General features: G+C 38.1%; 4 protein-coding genes across 5 annotated transcripts; all 4 read right to left on the reverse strand.

The window, feature by feature from the left end:
- Positions 1 to 1,393: 1,393 nt before the first annotated feature.
- Positions 1,394 to 4,543, reverse strand: LOC124864613 (parvalbumin, thymic CPV3-like). The gene is made up of 5 exons (XM_047359461.1): positions 4,242 to 4,543; positions 3,873 to 3,940; positions 2,943 to 3,075; positions 2,291 to 2,400; positions 1,394 to 1,683 (listed from the first exon to the last, which is right to left on the reverse strand). Exons 2-5 carry the CDS (start codon positions 3,931 to 3,933, stop codon positions 1,658 to 1,660), a joined length of 330 nt encoding a protein of 109 aa, XP_047215417.1. The 5' UTR covers positions 3,934 to 3,940; positions 4,242 to 4,543; the 3' UTR covers positions 1,394 to 1,657.
- A 2,846-nt stretch (positions 4,544 to 7,389) lies between these two features.
- LOC124864346 (parvalbumin beta-like) lies at positions 7,390 to 9,991 on the reverse strand. The gene is made up of 5 exons (XM_047359108.1): positions 9,594 to 9,991; positions 8,985 to 9,051; positions 8,742 to 8,874; positions 7,787 to 7,896; positions 7,390 to 7,689 (listed from the first exon to the last, which is right to left on the reverse strand). The coding sequence occupies exons 2-5, from the start codon at positions 9,043 to 9,045 to the stop codon at positions 7,664 to 7,666; spliced, it is 330 nt and encodes a 109-aa protein (XP_047215064.1). The 5' UTR covers positions 9,046 to 9,051; positions 9,594 to 9,991; the 3' UTR covers positions 7,390 to 7,663.
- Positions 9,992 to 11,210: 1,219 nt separating this feature from the next.
- Positions 11,211 to 13,442, reverse strand: LOC124864347 (parvalbumin beta 2-like). Its single transcript, XM_047359110.1, has 5 exons — positions 13,349 to 13,442; positions 12,631 to 12,696; positions 12,309 to 12,441; positions 11,909 to 12,018; positions 11,211 to 11,499 (listed from the first exon to the last, which is right to left on the reverse strand). The coding sequence occupies exons 2-5, from the start codon at positions 12,686 to 12,688 to the stop codon at positions 11,474 to 11,476; spliced, it is 327 nt and encodes a 108-aa protein (XP_047215066.1). The 5' UTR covers positions 12,689 to 12,696; positions 13,349 to 13,442; the 3' UTR covers positions 11,211 to 11,473.
- Positions 13,443 to 15,805: 2,363 nt separating this feature from the next.
- Positions 15,806 to 18,102, reverse strand: LOC124864348 (parvalbumin beta-like). 2 transcript variants are annotated; one of them, XM_047359112.1, is made up of 5 exons: positions 17,972 to 18,102; positions 17,416 to 17,488; positions 16,333 to 16,465; positions 16,027 to 16,136; positions 15,806 to 15,872 (listed from the first exon to the last, which is right to left on the reverse strand). In XM_047359112.1, exons 2-5 carry the CDS (start codon positions 17,474 to 17,476, stop codon positions 15,850 to 15,852), a joined length of 327 nt encoding a protein of 108 aa, XP_047215068.1. In that variant the 5' UTR covers positions 17,477 to 17,488; positions 17,972 to 18,102; the 3' UTR covers positions 15,806 to 15,849. The 2 variants fall into 2 exon arrangements, with proteins under 2 accessions (XP_047215068.1, XP_047215067.1); XM_047359111.1 differs by having other exon boundaries at positions 17,416 to 17,492.
- Positions 18,103 to 18,366: the final 264 nt, after the last annotated feature.

Consider the following 18,366-nt stretch of genomic DNA (forward strand, 5'->3'; position numbering starts at 1 on the left):
GTCGTACAACTTCTTGACTCAAAGGGGCTGGATACAAATCCACAATAAACTCTTCAGCTTTAAATTGCAAAAAATATAAAAAATAATGTATCCCTTTCTGTCCACTTAAAAACTACGCACTAGATTGTGTTGGTCTATCACAAATATCCCAATAAAAATGTTTAAATTGGATTATACGCTAAACTTATAATGCTTGATTTATTCTATATACTTAGTTTTAGCTAATCACCTGTAAGTGAAATCCCCTTAAAAGATTACAAGTGGTTTTTTTATTTTTTGTTTCACAGTTGTATATTTTGTCCATATTTTGTATTACTTCATTTTACAGTAAAATGTCTAAATAAAAATAAGTGCAAACAGAAAAAAACTAAAACAAGTCATGTTAAAACATCTCATATCATTCCAAACTGCTTAAATAAAGCTGCAAAAGGTATGACTGCAGAATTTGCATTGGTAACCATGACCTCGTGCTAATACTAGGGTATATCCCATGGGGTAGCTGTGAGTATCAGGTGTGTGCTATAATAGTCAGGTTCCCCCCTGCAATCTGGGAATAATTGTAACAACATTAAAGTGGGAGCTCTAAAAAAGTGTACTCTGTATTTCGGTGGGTGGGAGAAGACTGAGGTAGTTGTTAAATTTAATTCCTGAATCCTGTAAGTGCAGAAGGTAAAAATACAGTGCGGTAATAATATGAAAGTGTGGTGGAAGGAGGAACTTCAAAGTGGTCAAGATTAACTGATATTTTAAAATGGGACTGGGCATTACAAAATTATTCTTCCTCTGATTTTTGAACCAGCACTTCTTAGGAGACTTGGCACAGGAATAAATACTTCCAGTGAGCATCATCCAGAGATTAGTCATTATTTGCATATTCACATTTGTGAGGAGATACTTTTTGCATGCTTGTCTTTCTGTGTTTAAATTCATATTTGATTTTTGCAAATGCAAAGGTTTTTGTGTGCACCCGTGTTTTGATTTCCCAGTCGGAGTGGTGCTGGAGTTTATTTACAAAGCTGAGGTCAGGAGCCACTCGATCCGACCACAGTGACACTCAGGTGGTCAGCAAGGTCACCCCTTCAGCTTTTCCCCTGCTCCCACAGATCTATGAATTTTCTATGCACTCACGCACACAAATACACCCCCACACACACATATATGTATTGTATATACACTAGACTCCTTATATACGCCACCCTGCCTGTAACAAAATCTTGTTTACTGTGTGCGAGATAAGGGGAAGTGCACATTTAAGGACACCCCTAAACTGTAAAAGAACTATGTGCAATTTCTTTCTTTTTTACATAGAAATAATAGTGTTTTTCATTTATTGTCGTATTTAAAACACTCATATTTCAGTATAAGACACTGATAAATAAACAAGCCATTGGGGTTAGGTTTTATCCTTTTATTTTAGAATTTAAGAGCTTATTAGTTTGGGCAACACAGCTTTATGATTGATCTGAAACAAGAAAAACAAAAAAACTAAATCATGACAGTCATGTGGAAGTTAGTGGACAAGAGAAGGCTGGGAAATGAAAACATTAGGAGGTGTTTTATTTAACTAGATTGAAAATGATTAAAGTCGGAGCCCTTTAAGTGTCCAGCCGAAAGTGGTAGGTAGAGGTCAGATCTGGATGGAGGGGTTTCCACCAGTTTAGGACAAGACCATAGCCTGGAACTCTGTGAAAAGAAAATATATTTTTATATAAGCAGTGATTTACATCCAAGCACCTTTCAACATGAAGATTTCAACAAGGTGACACTTGTATGAGCAACTCCAAATTTAAACAGCACAGTTTGGTTATTAAATAAATAGTTTGTCAATAACAAGATTGTCTAATTTCTTATACAAACGTTTTTTATCTAATCTAACAAACTGTCAGACCCAGCCAGGTTTTACATTTGGATCCCATATATGTTGGCAATGGGTTAAGAAATCAGCCCAGGTGAGATTCTCCATGGCTTACATTTTGGCCTAATTTTATTTATGCATATAGTGTTGACCTATTAGGCTCTGAGATGTGTTGCAAATGTATTGCAGTTTGTTCTAATATCAATTTGAGACGTAATTCGTGTTGCAAATACAGCCTGTATTCAGTCAACCCAAGTAGGTCTTATTTGAGAAGCCCATTTTGAGACCAGGGCCCCCTTTACCAATCCAGACTAAGCTAAATTTATAGTGGGCTGGCACATAAAAGAGTTGGCAGGGGAGTTTACTGTTTCTATGTTAGAGTCCTACGTATCTACATTTTGGAATGACACATCATTTAAGCACAGATATTCTCACCTTCCGCTCCAATTCGCCCATCGCTATCATCATCAGCAACACTCAGGAAGTTCTTGGTCTCCTTGTCCGTCAGGACCCGAGCCCCAGGGCAGAACCTCTGGAGGAAAAACCTGATAGGAGCAAAAGAAGATGCATAAAGCCAGAAGAAGCTTTTGGTCTGTATAAGCAGCAAAAAGCACACCAAGACAAGTCGGAAAATATAACGGACGTCTTATTGATTCTGATGCAAACATTTTCCCACAAGGTCCATACAGATGCACTGACAAATTAGGTAAAGCCACATAAAAATGTGCCTTCTTGTTTATGCATGTGTCCAAGTGAAGCTTTATTTATTGTAGCAGGAGAAAATATATTCGGAAAGGATGTATTTTGCCTCAGCTGTTTGCTGAAAGCTAATGATAGATTTATTAGTTGTAGAGCTATTTCAAGTGTTTCAAAAATTCAGTAAACTACTGTACAACTTTCATGTTAAGTCCCAAATGTTGACTGAACCAGTCATGGATTATTCAATGCTCATCTCTATACATCTGGATGTCATAATATCAAAGCATTATAGATCTTTCTTTCGGAAATATAACTAAGGCCTACAGCAAATTTGGCTTCAACTAACTTAAAATTATCTTCACAGGAAACAAAAAACCGACAAACTCACTTCAGCTCTTTTTCCTCAATAAACCCACTGGCATCTTTGTCCAGGATCCCAAAAACCTTCTTCACATCCTGAGGGCTTTTCTTGCTGAGACCACACAACTGGAAGAACTTCTTTGGGCAGAAGGACTCCGGAGCTGTGGGACAGGGCATACAGATTTTAATAAAAGTTATTTCTGACTTGTAAAAATTGTCATTCAATCGTTGTTAAGAATGATCATTTCTGTGTTATTCATGTTTAGAGTGTAAGAATAGAATTAATGTAAGGTTGTTTATTTGAGGATGCACCATCAGGTAAATTATAGTGACTATTTACAGAAATTACAAAGTGCAGGTGAAAATGACCTAATAGTCATGCTCATAATGCGTTGCAAGTAAAGTAGCTGCTGTACAGTAGCAAAAATCTATGATAGATAAGTTTCACAGAACCGAATACTTTCACACCGTTTTTAATTTCTTTATTAGCACTACTGCCACTTTATTTGATCCTCGTTATTGTACTCAAGTTTAGTTGTCTGTCTATGTTTTTGTGTACCTTTAAAGTACGTCCTTTTATTGTTTTCACTAATATTGCCTCAGTTGTATTTTGCTACCACTATAAAACAAACGTTCCCCTTTGAGGAACAATAGAAGTAAAATAATCTGGAAAAATGACAGATTACTTTCAAACATATGCTATGGTCAACTTCGACATAAAGTCAACTTTTATTTGGTAAGTTGACTTTATGTTTCACCTACAGTGCTGAAACCAGGAGATCAAATCTGAACTCTCTCCAGAACTATACTAAAAATACTAATAAAAAAAAAACCATATTAAAGCACCTTCAGTGTGTGCGTATCTTAAATTAATCTGTATAGTCCATTGTTGGGGAACTGCAGTGACACATCGTATAGGTGTACAGAGATAAAAAGATATATTAGTGAAAAAGGATACCTTGGCAGTCCTTGATGGCGCTGTCGATGCCATCAGCAGAAAGGATAGATGAGATCGACATTTTATTCCTGTAGGAAGAACAGCCAACGTAAATTATTAACCATTTGGACGTGCAAAGTAAAAGCAAGAGCAAACCCTGACAAAAACTATAGTAACATCCTGACAAGTTAGTCACAGATGTTATAGTCATAACATCTTAAACTTTACACAGAACTTTCTCTGTTTGTTTCTATTTCGGTAGTTCTGAATTTGTTGTTCTTAGCAATAAGCAAAAGCCAGAATGTCACAAGTAAAAAATGAAAAAAATAAAAAGTTCTAAAATAAACATGAAAAAGCAGATGTGAACTCCGTTGGTCCTCAGCAGCTTACCGTGTTAGAGGTTCGCTCCCTGGTCGGTCGGTGATGCAGCTGAGAGGTGAGGCTCTGTGGTGACTGCTGTCCGTCAAGGTGGCAGGTACAATATATGGATTGCTTGAGTTACCTGAGTATGGATCAAATTCTGACTGCCCGCCCCTGATCCGATTTCCCAGCTAACTAATTAACCTTTACTATTTTTAACGCGCAGGAGCACAGAGATCGGGATATGGACTTCCGTAACGCCCTTGTAAATAGTAAATTAAGTCTGAAAAAAACAATTCTTTACCTCCGCTTTAGCTCCATCATGCAATCCTATTCCTTTGAACTGTAGGATATGAAGGGTGGAGGCAGCGAGAGGCTCTCTCTCTTCTTTTCTTCCTCTTTGCTGTACTCCCTCCATCACCCTCCATATATGTATCCTATTGCAGACAGCAGTCCCAAAACAAGGAAAACAATTATCTTATCATTAAATTTAAGATTACAAACAAGTAAAATGAAATGTATGATGGTGATTTTTGTGTGATCCTACTAAAAGATCTTTCCCCCAGACACCAGAGGTTCCCGAGATCAAATATCATATAAACAGTGATGCCCAATGTCAGGGAGGCCAGCATGGCTGCCAGGAAGAGGGGTGCTCATCAAAGTGCATTGTCACCTGTACTGATTAAGGTCACTCTGATGTCCTATATGATTTTATATTCACTGAAGAGCGCAGTCGGACTGAGCGCCGAACACGATCAAAAGTGCTCTGAAATGATGATGTGTTAAAGTATTCAGAATTAAGAGCAATTGGATTATATTATGTTCCGAATCACCTTGATAACGGAAACTAACCACTTAATGCGCCTGCTTGCGTTAAAGTCTTGGTACTGGTGCGCTCTAATGCGCTTCAGCTAGTTAAATGGCTCAGTTGCTGCGCTCCGGTTTGTGCGTAAAGATCAACCTGACTTTAGTTTTAAAAGTCTGAATAAAGAACCGCATTATGCATAAAAATTCTAGAGTAATTAAGCTCAAAATTTCTTTATTTTAGGCTACAGATGTTATCTGTTTAGATATTTTTGCTTGGAATGCCAATCCTTAGGCACAGCTTGCCTTACATGCACTTATAAAACCAACAGTTACGTTGGGAAAGGAAAAATCAAAAGAAATCAGCCAAGATTTAGGCTTCTGGAAATTGTACCCAGGGATGAACCATCCGTGGGGAATTTCAAATCCCTTACTAATATCGTGGCAGATTTCCTCTCAATCTATGGTTATTCCAAAATTCTTTCCAAAAGCAAAAAAAAAAAAAAAAAAAACAGATTAAAGTTTCCAAATTGGCTAAGGGACAAATACTTTATTTTTTTCTGTCAGGTAGTTCAGTGGATTAAATGTATTTAAAAGTATGCAGATTTTTAAAAGCACAGGAGAAGCATACCGGATCTTTGTACACTTTTTTGGCAACATTCAGCCATCTTGCATTATTAAATAAAAAGCTTGTTCTCTCCTCTTGCTCTCAAGCCTTATCCAACTACCAACTTGTCAGTGAGGTGTGTGAAAAAGAGACCAAGGATATCGGATGGAGAGGAGTGGTGCGACTTTACCTGGAACAGATGAATAATGTCATGTGTCCCGTTGATAACTATACTGTTACAGGGTGATCATTTATTCATTTACATCTGCTAGTGCTCTGTAAGATTGCGCACAGAGAAACAGGACAAGGTGTTTTCTCGCCTCTCTTGGGTAAAGAGGACAGACAGATGTCAATGAGAAAAAACTCAGTGTTAGACAGACTGTCCCTCTGTCTCTGTCTCACAGCAGAAAATGGTAAAGTATTTATTTTGATGGTGCATCAGTTATGAACACCATTATGAAGACCAAGGGGAAAAGGAGACAGGTCAAGGAGAAACTTATGGAGAGGTTTAAAGCAGTTAGCTAATAAAACAATTTCCCAAGTATTAAACATCTCAAAGAGCTCTGTTCAATCCAATATCCAGAAATGGAAAAACTATGGTGCAACTTTAAAAATACGAAAACACGACCATCCACTTTGATCAGAGAAGGAGCCAATAGGCCCATGGTAATCCTGGGGGACCCGCAGAGATCCAGAGCTCAGGTTGGAAGATTTGTCCACAGTTGTGCACTTCACCAATCTAGCCTTTATGAAAGAGTGGCAAAAAGAAAGACCTTGTTAAAAGAAACCACAAAAACTATAATATAATATAAATGTAATATAATATAATATAAATATACTGTAAATGTTACTAAAACATTCTGAAAATCAAGTATAACTTTCCTTTCACTTCACAAGTGTTATCTTTGTTGAGCTATCACATAAAAAGTCATTATCACTGATACCTTTAGTTAAAATGAAACAAAATTAGAGAAATTCCAAGTGGTATGAATGCCATTGCAATGCACTATATGAATATAAATATTTATGTTATTTCAAACACACGTGGTCCATATTACAAAAACAACACAAACAAAATAAAATGTGATGAAATAAAAGGTCAGATATAATCACCAATAAAGCAAAGCGTGCAACCATCACGTTTCATTATCGATCCATTTGTTCCAATGTTTCCACACTGCTGAAGGGTACCTTGAAAATATCTATACTTCCATCTAGCGGTGGCAGGATGGAACTACATAGTGAAGCATTTGATTTATGTAATTTCAGACATCTCTCATTTTGTATGTGAGTTTATGAGATCCAAATTATTTGGATGCCTTGTAAATGTATTTATTTATTTATTATGATAGTTAAAGCTTTATTTGGGATCTGGGGTTAAAGTTAGGGATAATGGGGTAGGATCGAGAACACAGTTGTGTTAGGGCAATGGATTTGGAAATGCTTGGTGTAAAAAAAAAGACAAAATGAGCGTGGTTTTGTGTGTGCGGCATAGGTTAATGCCTTGTGTCTCAACGTATGGCTCTTTAGCCCTTGCACTAAATAACCTTGACCAAAAATGACTTTGTATATGGGCAATGGCAAAGACCAGTTTTAGCAGTCCTCATATCTAGATTTTTGCATAGATTGTATAAAAAATGTTCCTGACCCTCTGACCTAGGCTTGTCTATGTCTCATGTCAGAGTGTATGTGTAGACACGTTCCCTTTTTTGCCGCCTTTTCAGCTGAGGAGTGCTTTTATAGATGATATGACACAAAACAATGAAATAAGACCGTAGCAAAAGAATATTTTATTCTTCTTTTACCTTTAGTTCCTGGAAAGTGCATAATAGATTTTACAGTTAGCAAAATTCATATTTAAGACATGAACACAACCGAGAGACATTCACAATCATCACCTTTTGGACAGTGTGTTGCAAATAGGAGGAAACATCCCTTAAGCAAATGTATAAAAATTATTCATATTCAGATGAAAAGGAGGGAGGTCGATGTGGGCATTGTTGTTCCATCAGAGCATGTGTTGTTGGTCATGTTGCTGTCTTTATGCCTTAACCAAGGCAGCGAACTCTGCAGGGTGACACAGGCAGAAGAACACAGGAGGTTAGTCTGTTTTGAACAGGGAATATCCAATGAGTGTCTGGGGCTTTCTATGTTGTGCATGTACCGTCAGCGCCGATCTTGCCATCACCGTCGCTGTCACCAGCCTTAAGGAAAGCCTTGGTCTCAGCGTCGGTCAGTGCACGGGCACCTCCACGGAAGTTCTGCAGGAACAGCCTGCAACAAACATAAGGGGTGCTTAGCTACCCAATATCAATCAAAGCACATTTAAAAAAAACCTAATCACACAGTTTTATTAAATAAAAATAAAAAGTTGGGCTAAATAAACATATCCCTTCAAACACTGGAGATCCATGGACATTTATGTATAGTTATTCCAGGTCAGATGTGTCCTTGTATTTAGTACAGATTTTCTTTTATGTCAAACCTCAAAGATGTTGAAAGTCAGGCTAGTTTGGTCTATTTGATCCACCACTCACCAACCAAATAGACACCAAATGATGTCTTTCCCTAGATGTCTATGTGCTTTTCACTTTCCGACCACTGATTAGGAAAAGTCACCTATTCATTAAAATTCTGCTTGGTGGACCACGGGGCACCTCCAGAAAGTTTTAAGAGGGGCATTCCAGATGGGTTGCCACTGACCAACTTAAGGTGGCACACCAAAATAAAAATAAAGAAATGTATTGCTGTTGTTGGACTAGGAGTACACGTAAAGGAGTGAGTCAGCCGCTATACAGGACAAAAACAAACAGATGCATAAATTATGTTACAACTCGTTGATACATCTTCCTCAATGTATGTCCATAAAACATGTTATGTATATAAGACTGTCTGTATGGGGCTACACCAAATTTAAAGGCAAGTTATTCCCCCACTGTTACAACTGAATAGTATTTTATTTTAATATAACATCATAAAATGATCACTCCAGCTCTTTCACATTTGTTTGTAAATGAAAGATTCCCTCTGCATTCCTTTAGTATCCTGTGTCAGTCAGCGCTGTTAATCACTATAGTGTTTCCTGTCTAATGCCCATTTTCTGCAGTCATGCATCTTACTTCAGCTCATCCTCCTCAATAAAGCCACTCTTGTCCTGGTCAATGATGGCGAAGGCCTTCTTGACACCGTCATCGCTCTTTCCGGACAGACCGCAAGTCTTGAAGAACTTCTTGTAGTCAAATGAGTCCGCGCCTGAAATCAGCAGAGCTTATTATGCTACTGAGGCCAGAGTCAAAAACGGTGGAGATCAATAAAAATAATGATACTTAAGAAGCAATAGTAGAAAGGGATTCAGGAATCACCTTTGCACTCATCCAGGGCTTTAGTAATGTCAGCATCATTCAGTACACCTGCGAAAGCCATTTTGATCTGCAGAGAAAAAACATTGATTAACTTAAACCTTCCTAAAAACAATTGTTCTTAAAAACAATCGTTAAAGCTGCATGATTATTTATATAAGGGACTTGATTATAGCTCACTGCATTGCATACAACTAAACACAAAACTAAACAGAATTTTGATAGCTCCAAAACATTTCACAGCATGTCTTGCAAACACAAAAACAGTATAAATTCGTGTTATTCCAAATAGACTAGAAAGGGTCCAGATTTCAAATAATTCAACACAATCCTTTCTGAAATGCAGATTTTGCATTTTTTGATTCCTTCCGAGTAGCTGAGATTGACAACTGCAACTACTGCAAGATGCTGAGGTGTGACCAATAATCCATATCTACCGCTGACGCTCCCAAAAGTAGGCTCTTAGTCTTTTTCATTAGTTGCTGCACTGCAGTGAGTAGTCCTCTGCAAAGCAGTGTAAAAAGAAATAAATAAAAAAGGTTTTTCAAAGATGCAAAGCTTAATGCGGATCCCGTATTCGCTCTTCCCTTTCCTCCCTTTCTTCAGACTCACCTTAGTTGTGTGTTTTGCTTTGTAGGGTACAGATGATACAGACAAGACTGGAGTCGACTGCAGTGACCATCCCGGTGCTCCCGATGACCTTTTATATACTGTCACGCTGTGGAAATCTGAAGCATAAGATAACTGACACTGTGCCGGGGAGGAGGAGGAGGAAGAAGAAGGGGGGCCTCACACTGCAGTTGGAGAGTGGTCTATTTTAAGTTTCAAAAATGAAGACGCTTAAAAGGTGCGTTTGAAGAAGTCTTTAATGTCCCTGGCTGCTAAGAATAGGTCTGCCCACTGCTGAGGTTGGCGAATTGGAAGGGCTGCTGGCAACCCGAAACCATATTAATGGAGATACTGGAAATGCATGCATTAAAGCTGGAGTAAGTTGGACACACTGGTTGTTTTACTACTTTTAGCACTGGTTGTTTTACCACTTTTACCTTACAAGTTGTAAGGTATGATTTAACCTGTTCTTTTTGTAAATTTCTATCCCTTAGGTTTAATTCTGATCAGAGCATTTTTTGTGTATTTAAGGGATTATTTGTACACTTTGTGGAATATGAAATAAATTCCCTTTGCAAAGAGTTTGATTTTGTTGATACATGTCAGTAATGTGCATTTAAGACCACCGTTTTAATAAATGTTTTGCGTTTCCTTAAAAAAATTAATGTTTTTCAGGATGATGTTTGGGAAAGAAATCTAAGTCTGCCCTATTTTAACCCATTTATTTTCATAGAGGAGGAAATATTAATGTTTGTGTTAGGTAAAAGGGTAGATACATTCTGTAAAAACTGTTCTATGTTAATAAATGCCTGAGAGGGCTTTGCCATTTTTTCTGACAGAAAAATGAAACAATTTGTATAATCCACTCTGAAGAGCTGTGACCTATAGGTGGCAGCATCATGCTGAGGAGTGAGCTGCAGCCACTGAGCCACTTTCTGTTTTGACCACTGCCTGACTGTAACTAGGTGAGGGTGTTATCTGACAGGGATGAGGGTTTACATTTTACTGACTTGCCATGCCCTGGACTTTTAAAACCCACTGAAACTGCAATCTGGCTTCATAATGACAAATGAGATGTGTGAATTCATCTCAAGGCCAATCCAGATACTCTTTCCCCAGAAAAAAGATGTTTACCACAAAGATATTGAATAAATAAAAGTGGGTAATTTGCTAAACAGTCCTGAAACCAGTTTAGTTGTTTGCAGTGGGTTTGAGCCAGAATACAATCCAGCTGCTGAGACAGTGGCTGTTTATAGCTGTCCTGTTGCCACAGCACGTCATTTAACTGATTATGCTGCACTTGTAGAAGAAATAGATATGGACTAGGTCATCTAATTACCCAAACTTTGTCAGCTATCTATTGCAGATTTCCCTGGGTGAGAAAAGCCCCAGTGCATTTCCCAAGCCCTCGCCAAAGTCCACGCCTCCCTCATTAAGCAATTACAAGAACAAGTACCGGGCAAATCATCTATCCTATCACTTGGCACCTCCTGAGCATTCAAAAACCCTGGCAAGTGAGGACTGACTTAACACTGGCTCTTTGTTATGCCCATTGTGTTGAAATGATTTCTGTTAGGAAATGCAGCACACTTAGCCAAAGACTGACCTGAACGAGATGACTTCACACCAAAAGAGTATTTATTCCTGGTTTTTCACTCTTCCTCAAAAGTGCAGATGGTGTTGTACAGTTTGCACAAGTCATCATTTCTGAACACATAACACAGTTTGAGTAACATTAACAGCAAAATATGTCTTCCGTGTTGAGAAACAGTTCGCAGGCAACTCATAAATAAGGTAAAAAAATATTCTTTCAGCTGGTGATTAACGAATCTTTGAGGAGTTTGCGGTTCCATGAAATGAAGTGGATCTTGGTCAGTGGAAGTTTATCCCTTAATGAGGGCAGCAAACTCTGCAAAGGTAGAATGAAACTGCTGTTAGTTGCTGAAAGACAAAAATCTTACAAAAAAAAAATTATTGGAAAGTACTGATTGAACCCATTCTGATCAAGAATTATCATTTGCACAATTCAGTGACCAAAGTGCAAAACTTCTGATCTGAAGAATTTTGTGATTGGTGGATTTCACTTTAGATGATGAGAACAAGTGGGTCTGCTTATGCTCAGCTTTTTCTTAAACTTTTAAAAGTCAAAGGAAATGCTGTCTTTCTTTGTAACAAAAAAGTAATCTCCAATGAAGTTCTCTGGGAAGACAACCACCATTTTTCAGATAGGAGGTTTTGGGCAGTCCAAAATACTGATTAATATCTTCAAATGTTTTTTTTATATTTAAAGCCTCTAAGTTTATGCAAATAACCCTTACCATCTACTCCGATCTTGCCATCACCATCGCTGTCACCAGCAGCAAGGAAAGCCTTAGTCTCCTTGTCGGTGAGTGCTCTGGCACTAGCAGAGAAGTTCTGCAGGAACAGCCTGATGAGTGGACAAAACAGTGGGAATTAAATCAATGTTGTGTAGCCTTTATTAATTCTTTAAATATAATTTGATACTTGAGGTAGTTAGGCAAAATGTAATGCATGACCAGGCAGGTAAAAAAATAACTAAGTTGACTTGAAAGAGGCCGTTTCAAATGCACTGGTTAAGCCCAACCCTCATATAAAAGGATAAATGTACAAAACTAGACAGTAATGTTAGATTTCTTCCATATTTTAGGCCCATAAGCTTTAAATTTAACAGCTTTAAGTGTTCAAGTAATGTCTTACTTCAGCTCCTCCTCCTCAATGAAGCCACTGTTGTCCTGGTCAATGGTGGCGAAGGCCTTCTTGACATCATCGGCTGACTTGCTGGCCAGGCCGCATGCCTTGAAGAATTTTTTGTGGTCGAAGGAGTCAGCAGCTGAAAATGCACATTCCAACAGCATTAGCGCCGGATACGTCATTGACACAGTGTTAATGTCTCAGGGTGGCTACAGTTTGCAGTTTCTGAGACACGTTCATGACACTGAGAGTTCTCTGCTCCCAGCTACCTTGTTCAGCTTAAATGATGTTATGTTATGTGCAAAGAAAGTAAGGAAGTAAGTCTCACCTGCACAGCCGGCCAGGGCAGCTTTAACATCAGCATCGTTGAGACCAGCGAAGGCCATTTTTTATTCTTGAGAGGCAAAGAACACAATTCTCAAGGTTAGGATGAGCATCTTAAATACTAAATACTAGATGCACCAACCCAAATGACTAAGGCATAAGCTTAGATTTTGAGGTATAAAGTCACACAGCTAGGCACTAAATATCAAACAGTCTATTTTCTCCCCTAGCTTCACATTAGAGATGTTCATCTTTCACTTTATAAGTCTACCATACATCATAAGAAGCAATGTTTTCTACTGGCTAAAGAGTTTCCCTTTGCCTCAGAAGTTTTCCTCACAGCACTCTGCTGACTGTTCATCCCAAAGTGCTAAGCTGTGACAGCACTTACGAAATGATGCTCTCACTTGCTCACACAAACATGAATATCTGCCATACATTTAAAAAAAATGTTGTCTGGAAACATTCATGCTGCAAAAAGATGAGACAGTCTAGATCTAGCCAACCAGCATTCTTCCAGAAACGTTGATCTTCTGAAATCAAAAGGCCAACTTTTGTGTTAACTGAAATGTCCTGAGGTCCAAGTGTCTGCTGCCTATGTTGGTTCCATTTCTCCCTACAGCTGGTAGTCCACAAGGATCCCCCTCCTCTGAATCCATTCCACCCCACAATGCAATCTGCAGAAGTTGTGGTAGCATTTACAAGGTGCATGTCCCACTCACCTTTGCTCTGCGTTGAGGCGAGTGAAAACCAAGGCGGACTCGAGTGAATGCCAAAAGCCTCTTTCCCCCTCTCTTATATATCCTTGAGCAGCACCATTTACAGACGTTTGAGTCTCAGTATCAGATACCAAGATGCATGGGTTTTGAAAAAATGTGTCTAGTAGTCTGGACCTATTTTTAGGTGAACAAATGAGGATGCTACCATGTGTGCTTAGGCCTATAGCTAGACGTGTGGAAACCCGAGCAGGCCCGAGGCTCGTTGGTTTCATGGCACATGTTGCAATCGTATGATGATTTACAACCAACATCTAAAATGCTGATTTTGATGTTGAAGACTATAAATGTTCATAAGTGAGATTGCAGGGCAAGGTCAGTTACCTTATCCTTGGCCATGATGAGAAGTGAGCACCAAGGGCCTGCAGCCACTTGGTTTTCGATTTCCTGATTGCTGTAGAGACAAAATAATTATTTAAGGCCCAAGACACAATTTGTCCCCATGTAAACATGTGATCTAGACCTCTCAAACGGATTGCTGAAGTGTTGCCCTCCAAAAAAAAACTTTGTTTCTCTGATGTTTAGCTGTGATCTTTAAATGTGCTGTACTTGTACCAGACAGATTTTTCTATATTTCATTGATCAGCAATGAAAATCATGCAGTGAGCTCTTAAAATCCCAATAGATTTAACAATGAATGCAGTAGTCAGTCACTTTTATTTGAAGTTATTGTAAATTGTATAAATGATATATCTTCTTTTAATTTTTAAATTTTCATATGAAGTAATAAAACGTCAGACTTTGTCTAGAATAGTATCACTTGGCCTCTGCCTATAGGTCTAAATGATATCCTATGTCCAAAGCATAGGATACAGTATATTTACATGAGTTTCACTGACCCTCCACAGGCAGGGTCACGTTTCAAATGTACCAGGAACATCTTTAAGCTGGAACAAGACTTTAAGGCCTGTACTGCCATATCTCTGTCCTTAGTAGGTAATCTGCCAATCATCTGGACTATTTTTTGCATCCCAAAGAGATTTGTGTATTAACAAGGTAACAATTTGATGACAAATCTAATTTTCATGTCTTTGTTAATTTAGTTGTCAGCCATCTGCACCTAAATAACATGTGGTTTAGATATGTCTGATACAGATGAATTTTTAACCCAGGCTCAGCAGTAATTTGAGAGTCACCCTTCAGAGAGAAGTACATGTCCTAATAAAGGAATTATGGTTATTTATTTTTTGCAAACTACTAGATTTCAAGAAGGTAATTTTGGGATTAAATGCAAAACATTGGTAAAGTTGGACTTGGTTATAATCCCTGTCGAGGCAGGTGTTAAATTTCTCAACAAGGAACCACTCAAAATGCCTCTAGTAAATCATTATTATTATTAAATGTTCAATAATAATAATAATGATAATGTTGTTTTTATACATTGATTTAATAATCATGTTTTATTTATTACTCATGGCAGCTCATAATTGTTCCACTATTGCAGAAGGATGTGTGTGCAGAAACTTGGAGCACAGGTCAGATGCTCAATAGGTAAAAGGCAGCTAGGGTAAAAAACACAACATATACTCTGGATACCTGTATTATTTTTAACTCTTTGGTTCACTCCACCACAGAGCAGATTTTTTTTATTTTTTATTAGAGCTAAGTAAAAAGAAAATATTTAACTTTTCCACATTTTGTTACATCACCACCACAAACTTTAATTTGTTTGGGGGGATTTATAATATACATCAGTATATTACAAAAGTAGTGCATAATTGTAAAGTCTAGGAAGAAGATATCATCCATCCATCCATCCATCCATCCATGCATCCATACATCCATGCATCCATCCATCCATGCATCCATCCATCCATCCATCCATCCATCCATCCATCCATCCATCCATCCATCCATCCATCCATCCATCCATCCATCCATCCATCCATTCTCTAACAAATGTTTGAGGCCTTCACAGAACAGCTGGATTTAGCCTGATAATATGAACATCAGTTTACTAACTAGGTGGCTTACGAAGGCAATTAGTTAAACTGGGTTTTATTTAGGGGTATTAATGTAAAGAGGTCTGAATATACATGCATGAGACACAAATTTGTCAGCCCTCAAAAACAATTTTGAGCTGTCAATCATTTTCCCTTTTTGGATTGTTTAGTTCACCCAATCTGGACCTTGGAGTTACCTATAAAAAAACCTGAGAACATTTGGCCACACCTTAGAATAAACTCAAACAGACAATGAAGAAGGCAAGAGACAGTGATATAAGACCTGAAATCCATTTATTATTTCATTCAGAAGACCACATTGGTAAAATGCATACATACAGTTTTGGCCCTTTGTCAGTTAAACGTTTTTATGTGTTAATACATCAAATAGGAAACCAGCAGGAAGGTACAGAGTTTGGGACACTTATTTTTTGTCTTTAGCCAGTGTGGAGAGTGAAGAATTCAGAAAGGAGCACAGCAATGTGGTCTTGTGTATCTATGTCTTCAGTTCAAAAGATCACAGAACTCTGCAGGGAGGAAAAAAAACAGTCAGAATTTAGTTTTCTGCAGACCAAAGGAAGTTTCAAAGATAAATTATATTTTTGCTTGCTGCCAATTGTTCATCAGTGCAACTGGCTTGTTTTTGGATCACATTTCTAATAATGTTTTACAGGCAAATACCATCTATCCCAATTTTGTCATCATTGTCGTTATCCCCTGCTGCCATCAGAGTCTTTGTTTCAGCCACTGTCAGCTCCCTGGCAGCTGGACAGAAGTTCTGCAGGAACAATCTAAAAGAGGACCAAACGATAAGTATAAATACATAAACTCAGAGTTGTAATTTCATATCGTCCAAAGGGATTTCAATGAGAGACATCTACTCCTAAACCTTGTATTAACCACAAAAACATGATCTACCCTAAAAATGAGTTATTGGCATTATCTTGGGGGCCCAAACGTGGTTTATGTTTACACATCTATCCTTACTTCAGTTCCTCCTCCTCAATGAAACTGCTCTTGTCTTGGTCCAGGACTATAAACACTTTTTTCCTGTCTGCCTCAGACAAGCCATTCAGTCCCACTTGTGCAAAGAACAACTTGAAGTCAAATGTGCCTGGAGCTTCAGTACATTGGTCAGGGAGAGAGAGAGAGAGGAGACAGAACATGAAAACGAGAGCGACCACAACAAACAGTAACATGAGTGAGTGAGTGAGTGAGTGAGTGAGTGGTCAATTGCTGAATGACATGAAAGAAAGAATAGTGGGGGTCTGAATAGAGACGTCGCATTTACTCATTCGCTCAGATGACTTTCATTCTTTGGCCAATGACATTTACCAATACACACCCTGGGGCACATCAAAGACTTATGCTAGACCTATGCTATTTAAACAGTGCAAGGAAAATGAATATTGCCTCAGGTTTTAATGCAAAATTAAATGCCAAAAGCTCTTAACATATGGAGCTTTTTGCAAGAAGATATCCTAAAATAGCTCAAAGGATTCGCTGAAGTGGATGTCCAGAACAAATTAATTAATTCACAGCTTCAGCTTTACAGCCTCTAATGTGACTATTCTATAGACAGGTTTATTTCACTTAAAAGCATATGCCCATCTTTTACTGACATGCAAAGCATAAAACATCCAAAAAAAAAAAAAGGTTTCCATCCCTAAAACAACCATCACAGTCAGGTTTTGGTAAATGAAGGGCATAAAAGCACTCACATTTTCCTTTTTATGGAGGAAACAATTTAGATTGGAATGCTTTGCAATGCAGACATAATTGCTAATGATAAATAATTAAATGTCTCTGCATGTTAGGAGATTTATAGCTTGCGTGATTGGGTCAGCTAACTAAAGGATGTTTGATGGAAACTCTTTGGTATCTAGTCTCATGCCGTTTGTTTGCCTGGTAACCAGCGTGAAAAACACACAGTACAAGGTTTCCCCCCCTGGAAATGTTATCAGTATCTATGTACACTTGTGTTTCTTTTCCCTTACACAAAATTGTTTTTATTTTTTTATTTTTTAGCAGTCTTCTTGCGTACAGGTTTCTACATCTTGTCTGACTCACCTTGACATACCTGGACTGCAGCTTTGATGTCCTCATCACTCAACATCCCAGCAAATGCCATGTTCCTCTGGGGCTACCTTAGGGAGACATAAACATATGCATGGAAGGAACACAAAGTGAAAGAAACAGAAACTTGCGCTCTTTTTATGTCAGATAACAGTTTCTGTGAGATAAAATCAGTTGGACTGCGGATATATATTATTGTTGATCATTCCCTCGGGTGTAAAGACACAGCTTAGCACCTAGCATGTAGTTTTCATGAGCAGGATGATACCAGTGTGAAATGTGAATATTGTAGCAAATTTTGCAGAGAAGAATAAGCTATGAGCCTAATTCTGAGCTTATAATAAAATCACTTATTCAAAAAATGTTAGCTGAACATAGAAAGTTGTTAAAGCAGAAAGAAATGACGAATAGGGTTTCACATTCAGTAGTTTCTTTTTTTTAATGCAAAACAACAGATTTTAAAAAAGACAGAAAACCAAACAAAGAAATACCTGCTAAAGTAACACAAATGCACCACCCCAAAAATTGGCACAAAATAAAAGATGCTCACCGTGCTACGGGTGATGTTTGCACTCTCTAAGCAGATGATGTTGCTGATCTTTGCCTCACTTGCTTTGCGCCCGAGTCACAGACACTCTGTTGCAGATTCGTGATCTAGAGGGTAAGAAGCAACTTGACGTATCTGTCCTCAATCCCAGAGAGATTCCCTCTATGCCACGCATTGCCTCCTCCTCCTTCATCAGTTAATCAGAGCAGATAATTCTGTCATCTATGGGCCTACTGTTTTGCAAACTTGCATATCAGAAACACTGTTAAAAAAAGACTTTGTAATCTGATTAAGGCAAATGCAGATTATTGCACTGCACCATATTATGCCCTTTACTTTGTATAAAAACGATGACAGCCAATAAAGTATACTGAAATGTTGCACATTTATATGGATAA

Source organism: Girardinichthys multiradiatus, chromosome Y (assembly GCF_021462225.1).
Source record: "Girardinichthys multiradiatus isolate DD_20200921_A chromosome Y, DD_fGirMul_XY1, whole genome shotgun sequence".
NCBI classification, from domain to species: domain Eukaryota; kingdom Metazoa; phylum Chordata; class Actinopteri; order Cyprinodontiformes; family Goodeidae; genus Girardinichthys; species Girardinichthys multiradiatus.

Bases quoted from the DNA above. Each gene is read 5' to 3' on its own strand.
- LOC124864613 (XM_047359461.1), bottom strand. From the start codon at position 3,933: ATGTCGATCTCATCTATCCTTTCTGCTGATGGCATCGACAGCGCCATC. The intron at 2,401-2,942 runs GTGAGTTTGTCG...TGCTCCTATCAG, and splicing joins ATTGAGGAAAAAGAGCTGAA to GTTTTTCCTCCAGAGGTTCT. The intron at 1,684-2,290 runs GTGAGAATATCT...TTCTTTTCACAG, and splicing joins TGGGCGAATTGGAGCGGAAG to AGTTCCAGGCTATGGTCTTG.
- LOC124864346 (XM_047359108.1), bottom strand. From the start codon at position 9,045: ATGGCTTTCGCAGGTGTACTGAATGATGCTGACATTACTAAAGCCCTG. The intron at 8,875-8,984 runs GTGATTCCTGAA...TGCTGATTTCAG, and splicing joins AGCCCTGGATGAGTGCAAAG to GCGCGGACTCATTTGACTAC. The intron at 7,897-8,741 runs GTAAGATGCATG...TGTTTGTTGCAG, and splicing joins ATTGAGGAGGATGAGCTGAA to GCTGTTCCTGCAGAACTTCC.
- LOC124864347 (XM_047359110.1), bottom strand. From the start codon at position 12,688: ATGGCCTTCGCTGGTCTCAACGATGCTGATGTTAAAGCTGCCCTGGCC. The intron at 12,442-12,630 runs GTGAGACTTACT...GTGCATTTTCAG, and splicing joins TGCCCTGGCCGGCTGTGCAG to CTGCTGACTCCTTCGACCAC. The intron at 11,500-11,908 runs GTAAGGGTTATT...CTACCTTTGCAG, and splicing joins TGGCAAGATCGGAGTAGATG to AGTTTGCTGCCCTCATTAAG.
- LOC124864348 (XM_047359112.1), bottom strand. From the start codon at position 17,476: ATGGCATTTGCTGGGATGTTGAGTGATGAGGACATCAAAGCTGCAGTC. The intron at 16,466-17,415 runs GTGAGTCAGACA...AATGTACTGAAG, and splicing joins TGCAGTCCAGGTATGTCAAG to CTCCAGGCACATTTGACTTC. The intron at 15,873-16,026 runs GTATTTGCCTGT...TCCTCCCTGCAG, and splicing joins TGACAAAATTGGGATAGATG to AGTTCTGTGATCTTTTGAAC.